Raw genomic sequence first — 11,404 nt, forward strand, 5'->3', positions numbered from 1 at the left:
ATATCCATCTTTGATCTCACAGGTGTCAGATCCACTGAGAGAAGAGAAAACTGTCCGGCCTGCCTGCGCTTTTTTCACTCCTCCCCTCACTGCAGCCGCCTACTCTCGCGCATACATTTCAGGCGAGGCAAGGCGCATCTCAAACAAGCCTATTGCTACATCTTCCTGAAAAACACAAACAGAGAATTGATGAGAGTCTCAGATGTTTCTCCGTCGCTCTGATTGGTTTTAGATCTATCCAATTGCGCCCAGAGCCATTTGAGCGACGTCCGTTGGTGACGCCCCTGTGGAAATGAATTGTCTATGGAGCTTTGCCAGACCCTAACTCAGTTACAACTGAGAGTGGTCTGGGTTTTCCCAGGCTAATCACAATAGGGAATAAAAGACTATTACAACTTACATTTTATGCCAACTTAAAAAAAAAAGTATCTTCTAAATAGTATGAAGGATTCTAGTATCAATGTAATGACGTACATTCATCATGTGACTTACGACAGTTCACAAACCCTCTCCTGTGGCCGCACGGGATAGTCAAGTGTCCATCGGATGCACACTGTCCGGAAGTAGTACATTTCGGCTGATTTACAAATACTGTGAATTTGCACACTACTCTTTTCACATGTTTTTCACGTACTATATTGTAGAGAAGGATGCCATATTGGATGCAGCCAAGGTGTATTCCTGATGGTTAATGTCTGAGAGGATTAATGTAGTCATATTTAGTGGTTTAATATTCCTGTTGCTCATATTTAAGGGACTTGAACAAACCCATAACAATAAATACTAAACATTTGTGCATAACTCACCCCAGAGGATCTGTATTGTTTTTGTTTTTTTACCAAATCAATACTGCATGTCCACTTATTTGATGAGTAGCCATGCATTAAGTGAGATTATGTTCATTCATCTGGTCAAAATGATAAACAAACCCTTTAAGAGTGATACAAGCTCCATGGAGCATGAAGGGGTTCGTGTAACAACGATGACCATCTGACTGCCCATTATCCTTTATACAGCACCGACAGTGACGTGTGATTAAAAGAAAAACTGCACGATCAGAAATGGTCTTCATGAGTCTTTTATTAGATGTATATAAAAACTGAGCCTGCTGTGTCAGGCAGTGGGAGAGAGCGTCTGAAGGCTGCTCTTTACGGTGGACAGATTCTGCTTCCAGGACGTCAGTGTGTCGAAGAGCTGCTGCCACTGCTGTTTGCCAAAGGTGCGGTGTGTGCTGTGGCTGCAGGAAGAGAGACAGAAGCACAATCACATCAATACAACGTATTCATTTACAGCAGTGCCTCTCAAATACAGCCCTGGAATATAAACATTAAATTAGTTCATATAAATTGTCATATTTAACCCTTTAGAACCTAAAATGGGTGTTTTTCCACATATTTTTATTTTTTGACTGTAAAATTCTTAAACAATGTGCTATCTTCATGTGCAAGGTGTCATCTTTTTCAGAAAAAGATTGGCTTTCAATAAATTACAGTTATAGACCATTATCGTGTGTGGTGAGTTTGTAAATAGAATTTAAATAGACAAAAATAAAAAATAAACGAGAATACATTTTCTGATTTTTATTTAGAAAAAACCCAGAAAAATCACGAATGAAAGAAACTAACACTTTAAAGTTGAAAAATGTTGTATAATACAACTATACAAGTCTTTTTTGTGACATTGGGTTGCACAGTTTTCATTTAGGACACTTTTTTTCATACACGCACACATACAAATGCGTCTATTCATATTAGGCACGCACACATACACCACATGTAAAGATACGTGGAAAAAGTAACAGCCATCCGCCACCCAAGTTTCATTAAAATCATCCCAATCCCCTCTTCTGCTGTCTACCACTTTTTTCACCATGGACTTGTTCGTTTCTTTTATTATTTTATGCAATCCAAAACACTCTAACCTGCCACGCTTCGTATCTCTCGGTTCAAATCCTTCCCTCTCTGCCAGAAAGCTGCTGTCATTTGCTGACGGAAAGCATGAAATTAACATAAGCCGAATATTGCCAAAAAGCGCATGTTGTCTACTGTCAGGGGCAATTTGAATGGTTTTGGTAGTGCAAACAGTTGAATAGTTACGGTACAATGAATAGAGCTTGCTGATATGTGTCGGCGACGACACATCCGGTTCTAAAGGGTTAAAGTGCTTAACTGCGATAAATGTCTGTTGCATACAATGCTCCCACAAAAGGGATTTATTCTAATAAAGGAACACTGCTCCAGACCTGCCAAAAACCCTGATTAAAGACCAGATATTACTACGGGAATGTCAACATCACAATGAAAAAATATAGTTGGCCAATGATCCTTTTGGAAGATCCATTGGAAGCTAAAGGTTTGGTGTTTGGCCAATCACAACGCACTGGGTCAGCTGGCCAATCAGAGCACTCGTGCTTTTCGGAAGGAGGGGCTTTATAGAGATCAGCGCGTTTCAGTCAAACTAAGAAAAGTGCAGCTGCAATAATGGCATGTGAAAAATAATGTTCATATGATAATCAAAGCATGTTAACCTATTCCATTACATCCAATAAACAAAATAATGACTTTTTTATTAAATTTAAAAAATAAATGTTTTATTAAACTATTTTATAAGGACTGGAGTTAAGATCCCCTGTTTTGATTGTGTTTTCAACTTGTTTGAAATGGAAAGCAGATACAGACTTACCTCACCACAACCTTGCGCTGTGTCTGGTCGATCTTGCAATAGACCATTTTGGTTCGAACAGCTAGAAATTCACAGAAAAACACAATATGTATAAAAGTATATGCGTTTTTGTCCAATAATAAGCTTTTTTAACATTCATTTTACATACCGTCAATGACGAAGGCCTCCACTTCTTCAGCACCGATCTGCAGCTCCTGCTGCATGGTGTCAAATAAGATCTCCTTCATTTCTACCGCCATGCCCATGAACGTCAACAGCCTCATTTTTTCCATGTTCTGCTCATGAGACAAACCTGAAAACACAACACCAAGCATTCAGTACTCAGTAGTTAAATCCTAAAAGCACAGTACCATGGTCTGTCTGAATACTCAATTCTGATTGGCTGGAAGGTGTGCAGTTAGTTTAATCACCATTCTATATTACCGGTAATGCAGTTTTCATTGAAGCGCTCACCAAAGTCACACTGCGCACAGACAGAAACATTCAGGAGCACAGAAACTTGTCATCAACGCTGACGCAACCGTAATAGTGACAACAGCCAATCCATTACTTCCACTGCAACATGCCAGGTATTTGTATAAAGGCGATCTGATTGGCTGACGCCCGTGTTGGCGCTTGAAAAGTTGAACATTTTTCAACTTCTGCCACAAGCAAAGTAAACAAAGATGCATTAACACAGACGCCCCATGTGAATGCATCGTGACTTATTAATAAAATAGCGTTGTTACTGAATCACTACGTTGTATTTTTCAGCAACGAGGGGAGAGACACTGAACAGACGCAGGTAATTCACACACACCTCTCTCTCTTTCTCTCTCCCTCGACAATTAATTCAAATAAATGCTGTAATCATTCATTGAAATAAATGTAATCTTACGCACTAGTTTATCCCTGTGTCTGATTCGTAATGAGCCGTAACTGACAAAAATAACCGCTCACAATCCGCTGCAAACATCAATAACAGCTTTAAGTTGTCAATGCTGGCAAATGAACATGGTATAAGGGTGATAATCCACAGCTAGCTGTGCATTAAACCTCCGCTTCGCGTCAGGCAGTTCTTTGCCTCCAAGTCGTGCATTAAAACCGTTAAATGCACCAGCTAGCCCTGGATTATCCCTTACTTGTGCCACTGGACTGGGCTTTGAACAAGTCACATGATGACACTGTTATTAAGAAGATAATTCTACATTAGCACTTAGTAACAGTTTTTTTTTAAATATTGTAACAAATAAATGACTAATATTCCCTGGTCATTTTTGCATTATTAACTGTAAATTAAACTATGACTGTAAAAAAACTGTAATATTTAAGATATTCAGATATTTTATAGGCAATAACTATAATAAATAGTCTTTTAATAAACAATATTTTACAGTTGGTGATTCAATTAGATCGTTGAAAGCTTCTGATGGAGATAACGAATGGGAAAAAAATATATTTTGGGCTATTTTCATTACGTTTCAGACTAGCGGAAAGGAAACACTTTCTTGTTTTTATTTTATTGTACAGCAAATCGATGTATGCATCGATTTGCATCTGGGATTTCAATTACACATATCTTTAAAGAGTTTTTTCTCCTGCACTGAGCCATACATCTCCATTTGAGCAGCACTTACATACACCAAAATGTACAGTTTCAACAGAGGTTTGCTTCATATGCTTGATTTTATACAAAAATTCTATTCCTGAAAAAAATCTCACAAATCCTCGGCTTTATCCAATGTTCATATATCTGTTCTGGACCCTTATTCAAATTGGTGCATATTTAATTAGATAATGCCTCTTTTGCACATTTAAACATATTTCAGAAAACTTAATACAAAAAAAAAAGTCTTCAAGTCTTAATGTAATCAATCAACTTGGGATTTTTTTTTTTTTACCTTATTCTTGTCATTGGATGTAGGTGAACAAGATTACTGCTGACGCTGACTGTAAATAGTTTCACCCTCTCAACAGAAAATCTGTTTATATTAATTATAAAATAATCAAAATGAGTAGAAGGTCAATGAGCCATTTCCTTCAGGGTTCAGAGGGAGGTGCAGCGGGCTCTCACTGTTAGATCAACACTTCATCAGGACTGGTCTGAGTTGGCAGTCGCTGGTCAATGGCAGGGAGGATTTTGCTCTAATTAACGTTTGCCTTTTAAAAGAACCGAAACTGCTGAGACTCAAATTCCACCAGTCCAGCGACACAACAGCAACACAGACTCCAGACGCGTGTGCGTGCCTGAACAGTCCAGTGCATTTAAAAACAAATTAAAACAGCAGCAGCAACGGACAGAAAAGAAATAAATTACATTATTAAATGTTATTTTAAATATGAACACTCCTTAAAACTAATTAACAGTAGTGATAAATTTAACAAAAAATGAATTATTTATAAGTATATAATTTGATTATATAACTTTTATAAAATTAGTATTACTGCCCGTGCCCCCCCAAATTATTATTAAAAAATATTTATTTGATCAAATTAATAAAGAAATATAGTATTGCAATAATCCATTCCATTGTAAAAAAAGAAGAGTATTTAATCATAATATATTACAATGTATGCATGTTATAAAAAAAAGTTGTTATCGTTTTCATTACGATTCCTATTGATTGAATGATTTCAAGTGTAATTCAGTAACCAGCTTCACCCAACCACTTTTAACTCAGATTTACACCATTCAAGCGAGTCAAAAAATATGGAAATCCGTATAAATACATTCTTGACAAATAACAACCATTTAAACATTATTATAAACACATACTGAGAGACTGAAACAGTCTTTGTCATGGAATAGACTTGTTTGTTCATACAGAGTTGACCGAGTTTGACAGTTCTTGTTTCCTTTATTATCTTCAAGATCTGATGATGATATTCTGATGACGCAAAATGATATTCAAACTCGCATTAGAAACTTTAAGCATTATCTGAGATCGCCACACTTTATATGTTGTTGTTGTTCCAGCCGTGACTGTCGCAGAAATAGAAACCGTTTCTAAAATAGAATCGGCGCATTTCACTGACGATAAAACTATGATTTATCGCGCCGCATCACATCTGGTTAGGACTCGGTGTTAAGAGTGTCATGATGGTTACGACTGTACTCACCGAGAGACTCAATGAAGTCTTTGTTGCTCTGGTAAAACTTCACATACGCGGCAAGCTTTGCGCTGACAAAGATAGTGAGGAGCTGGAAGGAGAAAAGGGCATTTACCCCAGAGGCTTTCTACACACATAACGATTTAAATATGCAATAAAAAAAATTCTTTTCTTACATCATGGATGAGTTCTCCCTCCAGGAAACGCACCGGTTTCAATATCAGGAGATGGTCGAACAGATAGGTGCTCGGGTCTTTCAGGGCACGGACGATGCACCTGGGAGAGCAGGCCGCATATGTTACTCTCTAAGACAACAGAGCGAATGAAACGGTGGACGTGAAAAGAGAAAGTCATACCTGTGTGCATCCACTCGGGCTTGTGAAGCATTGTCCTCTGTGTAACTGCCCAGCAACTCCACCATTACTTTGGCTGCAGCTTCGCTGAAAGCGACAAGAGAAAGGTCAAATGAGCAAAACACACAATAACTGACCTAAAACCTTCGAGAGACGGTACTACTTCTACAGGTACCCCTTCTTGCAGTCGACCAGCGCTTCATACACCAGACGGAGAAGAGTGTGTTTCTTCTCTGTATTCAGATTCCAGTCTGTGATCCATTTCCGCACCTGCATGAGACACAAAAACACGATTTTCATTTTTATTGCATTTTGGAAGCATTTCCTAATTACCGGTACATCAAAACTGTGGAACTAAGAGAAATAAGCAGTTTGAGGGTTAAAGCTAATGATGGCTATATAGGTTTATATCACAAAGAAATTTCTAATCATGTTCCACCCGTCAAAATACATACATACTCAAAATAAAATAACTTAATTCAAGTCATGATGAAATATGAGCTGGACATTTATTGATAGTTCTTTGTGAGATTCACCCAATCATCTTGTGTAGATTAAGCGCAGGAAAGGAAACACACTGATTGGTTCTGCATCACGCTGATGTCTGTACCTGTTCCAGCTCTGTGGGGATGAAGGCAATGGCGTTGCAGGTGGCTGCCACTTTAATCAGACTGCAGTACACCGTGTGCCTCACGGGTGTGTTCTCATCCATACCGTGGAACAGATTGCTCAAGCTGAACAAAGAGTTTTATAAAAGCAAATGAACAAGACCAGAAAAATAGAGATTGCAAGTTCTCAACAAACTGAGTGAAAAGCACTCACAGCTGCATCCTGAGCGAGGGCCGTTCACCCTCACGAAACTTCACCAGCTTCTCACATAAACTTTCAATGAGGGCTTCCTGTTTCTCCGTCTCCAGAATCAGCAACAGGGACACAATGCTGTTCATCACACTCTCAACATCTGCAGAGGAACACAGAGAGCCGGTGAAAATGTTCTTCTAAATTAGATTTTTTTGGTATACTACTAACTTACATGTAGGCTTTAAAGCTCTAACTTCCGGTACTTCATACCTTTATCGTCGTCTTTGAGGCAGACGTCACAGGCTTCAATGATCTGTGCCAGATCAACATGGAGGCCTCCTTCTGAGTTCTCCTCAGAGATCTCAGCTCCTTTAGATTTCAGATAGGACCGAAGCTCTGACGCCTAAATGAATGACACAACAAAAATGAAGAAATTATTACAATGAAATCACATGCATGTCTTACCAAAAGAGCATTCATTCCCTTGAGACATAGTAGGTTTCATATTTGTGGGTTGGGAGATTTCTGTTGTCAGATTCGTGACTGATGCTTCACAATATCTGACGTTTAAGTCTCAATGAAGCCAAATATACACGCCAAATCAAACACATGCGGAATCATAAATATGCACACATTTAAATCTATTTCTGTCAGTTAAATTGATAATAACGGACCCAGTCCGTTGTAAGTATCGAGACTAGCTATGGGCTAACAGATGTTAGCATGTGAAAGCATGATTACACCGTAAGCCTATTACATGGCTGAATTACGTGTGTAACGACGCAAAACTGCTTGTGAATTACTTAAACATACCTGGTCCTCCTCCGTTATGTCAATAAACGCCGGGACACTCATTATTTTATTATTTTAAGAGCACAGATGAGAATCCACGCTCGCAGCCTAGGTTCACAGCCCGGAAGAGAATCTGTATTTTTGCCGGTGATGTTAACCCACTTCCGGGTCACAGGCTTAAAGAGATAGTTCACACAAAAATTTAAATCAAGTTAAAAAGTCAAGTTAACTCAAGTTGTTCCAAACCTGTATGAAGTTCTCTCTTCTGCTGAACACAAAAGAAGATATTTTGAAGAATATGGGTAACCAAACAGTTGATGGGCCCCATTGACATAAAAAAAAAAAAACATGATGGAAGTCAATGGGGCCCATCAACTTTTTCACCATTTATTTTTCTCCATGTCACTTTTTCAGTGAAACACAAAAGAAGGATCATCATACAATGCAAGTTCATGTTGTCCAACACAGGCGTGGCATAACAATCTTGTAGAAGCCACAGGCCCCTCAATATGATCATACTCATGTGAGGGACCCCCATCCTAAAAATTAAAAAAGGCAGCTATGTATAATAATGTTAAATATTATTTGAAAAAAATATTTAGATTCATGAAGTTACGTGATTAATTTTTTCTTTACTAGGCTATAGATAGACAGTACTATAGTGTATTATAGGCCTATATTTGTTTAATTTTATCAAAATGTTTTTTGTTGTTTTAATCTTTGTTTATTTCTTTATTTTTATACATTTTATTTGAATCAAAATTATTATTATTATTATTTTTTTTTTTACAAAGTTTTTCTATCATCATTTCCACGGACTCCCTACTCTCTTTTGCCTTTATTCACTGACGAATGAGTGAGTGAGTTCCCAGACAGCAACATAGTCTCGGCCCAGATCCGGCCCACATCTGGTACGTGTGAAATCTACCAGATGGGCCAGATCTGGGCCGACATTATGTTGCTGTCTGGGTTGAACTTGTGAATTAGTTAAAGGGGTGGTAAAATGCCCTTTTCACAAGATGTAAAATACATCTCTGATGTCTCCATAGTGTGTGAAGTTTTAGCACAAAATACAGATATTTTTATATAGCATGTTAAAGTTGTCACTTTTTGAGGGTTTGCAAAAACGCACCGTTTTGTGCCTGGCCCTTTAAATGCAAATGAGCCGCTGCAGAGGGCGGGGTTTCAAGAGCTGGTGTGTGTGTGTGTGTGTGTTAGCGTGTGTTAGCAGCTGCGATTACCTCACAAGACACACTAAAATAACAGAAACTGTTTCTACCTTTAATGTTAAAACGGAGTCAAACAAAGATGGAGAGACTCAAGAAGAAGTGACAACATGTAGAAGCAACAGGACGTCTCTGAATGGTTAGTTGATGAATGTATGTCGCTGATGTGGAGTTAACTATCTTCAATTAGCATATTCTGTCATGATAATCTATAAATCGCTCGTATAGGAACTGTTGTGAGATGCACATAGAGTGACTTTCTATTGCATGTGAAAAGATGGATGCTAAAGTTTGAGCTGACTCACAAATGTGCTCGACTACAACAACTCTTCCTCTTCTCAACATGGACTGTGTGTTCAGGGGGCGGGGTCTCAATATAGTTCTCAATACTATATCTCAATATAGTTACTGAAATGACTGGGTTAAAAAAAAAAATCTCATGTCAGTGAACACGGTTTTAAAGCTATACTACGTAATTGTAGCCCTCTAGTGGTTAAAAAATAAACTACACGTATGTCGCGGAAGAACATGTTTGTGCTTCGGCTCTGCTCCTCTGCGCGGAAGAAGAATGGGGTTCGAGGCGCCGGTGTAGCTACAGAGATACAGGACGTCTTTTCAGAGCGGATGGAGAAATAAATTACTTTTTTCTTTACAAAAGGTGATTCCCCAGAGGTTTCCATTTTGAATTATCTATGGCTAATTGTTCCTCATTCATTGTGACACAAAAACTTTCAGCTTCAGCTCCTTTTTTCTGTGTAGCCACTGATTTGACGTGACACGCAACGGATGACGTATCATATGCAATTTCACACGAAATCCGTCTCGACAAATCTAAAATATAAACCATTATTAGGCTTATAACTAAGGTTATCAAAGTGTATTTGGGTAAAGTAAAAGATATGGTTTGGAAGATGGATTTTTGTTGTCTAATTATTAACATTTTATTATTTTTAATGAGATCATTTAGTCATTTAGTCATTTATCCAAAGCGACTTACAACTGAGGACTACAGCAAGCGAGTCATCGAGAAGAGGCAAAAAATAACGCAAGAAGTGCTCAAAATACAAAGTTCTGGCATTGCTCAGAGTAGCATAAGCCAAAACAAAGGAGGGTAAAGGAGAGGTTTTTTTTTAATTTTTTTTATGTCAAGTGCTCACGGAAGAGATGAGTTTTCAGTTGTCTTTTGAATGTGGTCAGGGATTCTGCATTCCGGATGAGGGTAGGGAGATCATTCCACCAGCAAGGAACCGTGAATGAGAATGTTCTGGAGAGTGATTTTGTGGCTCTCTGTGATGGTACCACGAGCCGTCGCTCATTGACCGATCGCAGGCTTCTGGTAGGGATGTAGACTCGTAGGAGCGAGTGAAAGTAGGAGGGGGCTGAGCCTGTGGTCGATCTGTAAGCGAGCGTCAATGCCTTGAACTTGATGCGAGCAGCGAGTGGTAGCCAGTGCAGAGAGATGAACAGAGGAGTGACGTGGGCCCTTTTGGGCTCGTTGAAGACGAGACGGGCTGCAGCATTCTGGATCATTTGTAGAGGTTTAATTGCACATGATGGAAGACCAGCCAGAAGAGCATTGCAGTAATCAAGCCTAGAGATAACCAAGGCCTGGGCGAGAAGTTGTGTTGCATGCTTTGCTAGGAAGGGCCTGATCTTCCTGATGTTGTGCAGTGCAAACCTGCATGATCGAGCTGTCTTTGTGATGTGGTCTGTGAAGGTCAGATGCTCATCAAATGTTACTCCAAGGCTAGGAGAGCGAGATAATGTTACATATCAAAAGTAGGGCCTATTTATTTTCTTTTCAAATATTAACTTCTATGTGTAAAAATACTAAAATGAGAAAAAACTTGCTGAGTGCACTAAGACAAATATAAAGTTCCTTTAATAAGAAAGATTCTTTCGAATGTCTTTCCCACTCATTTCCATTTATAGCTGTGATGAACACCTGATCAGACAGTTCAGCATTATTTTCTATGTTTAATGCATTGCTTACATTTTTTAACCTTTAGGTGCACATGCTTGCATTTCTTACCAAAAAAGTACAGACAGGAATGACTGGCACCGAATTCAAGTGTAAGGTATGTAAAAGCATTCTGCATTCAGCAGGTCATTCTGGGTTTAAAGTTTATGAGTCACATAAGTCATCTGGCCCTAAACAAGCTCTATCTCAGTGTCTGTGTAATTCTTCCAACATCCGGTTATCAATCTTGCAATTAAAAGATTAAAGCAATCCTGACATTGGACACATAAAACAACAAGGGTGATGGTCTTTTGAAAGTTAGATGATAGTATTACATTTCGAGCGCCAGTATGGGACCACCTTGACAGTTACTTGTATTCCTATCCAGGGATTTATGCGTGTCTCTCAGGTCAAGGTCCGTTGTCCAATCCTTGGATATTTCTTCTGGGAATTCAATATATCTTTTAAGTGCGGTGTAGGTTTTCCTTACTGTTTTTCTC

The 11,404-nt window shown here is 38.7% G+C and overlaps 2 protein-coding genes across 5 annotated transcripts in view; one reads left to right on the forward strand and one right to left on the reverse strand.

Moving 5' to 3' along the window:
- Positions 1–1,062: 1,062 nt before the first annotated feature.
- On the reverse strand, positions 1,063–7,891 carry eif3m (eukaryotic translation initiation factor 3, subunit M). The gene is made up of 11 exons (XM_079621536.1): positions 7,740–7,891; positions 7,197–7,329; positions 6,948–7,086; positions 6,736–6,859; positions 6,301–6,395; positions 6,129–6,212; positions 5,949–6,048; positions 5,782–5,863; positions 2,831–2,974; positions 2,683–2,743; positions 1,063–1,237 (listed from the first exon to the last, which is right to left on the reverse strand). The coding sequence occupies exons 1-11, from the start codon at positions 7,779–7,781 to the stop codon at positions 1,114–1,116; spliced, it is 1,128 nt and encodes a 375-aa protein (XP_079477662.1). The 5' UTR covers positions 7,782–7,891; the 3' UTR covers positions 1,063–1,113.
- Positions 7,892–8,973: 1,082 nt separating this feature from the next.
- The window catches only part of wt1b (WT1 transcription factor b), a 38,279-nt gene continuing 35,848 nt past the window's right edge, over positions 8,974–11,404 (forward strand). For 3 of the 4 annotated variants that reach the window (XM_079620834.1, XM_079620837.1, XM_079620838.1), the window contains exons 1-2: positions 8,974–9,083; positions 10,954–11,022. The gene's annotated coding sequence lies outside the window, so the exon portion shown is untranslated. Of the gene's footprint in view, positions 9,084–10,662; positions 10,724–10,953; positions 11,023–11,404 lie in introns of those variants that run through there. The other variant, XM_079620835.1, reaches the window with a different exon arrangement.

Source organism: Phoxinus phoxinus, assembly GCF_949152265.1.
Source record: "Phoxinus phoxinus genome assembly, chromosome: 8".
NCBI classification, from domain to species: domain Eukaryota; kingdom Metazoa; phylum Chordata; class Actinopteri; order Cypriniformes; family Leuciscidae; genus Phoxinus; species Phoxinus phoxinus.

What these genes read in the sequence shown, in the direction of transcription:
- eif3m (XM_079621536.1), bottom strand. Translation starts at nt 7,781, where the DNA reads ATGAGTGTCCCGGCGTTTATTGACATAACGGAGGAGGACCAG. An exon ending in GCCCGAGTGGATGCACACAG is followed by an intron (nt 6,049 to 6,128) that starts GTATGACTTTCT and finishes CTGCTCTCCCAG; the next exon opens with GTGCATCGTCCGTGCCCTGA. An exon ending in AGGGAGAACTCATCCATGAT is followed by an intron (nt 5,864 to 5,948) that starts GTAAGAAAAGAA and finishes TTCTCCTTCCAG; the next exon opens with CTCCTCACTATCTTTGTCAG.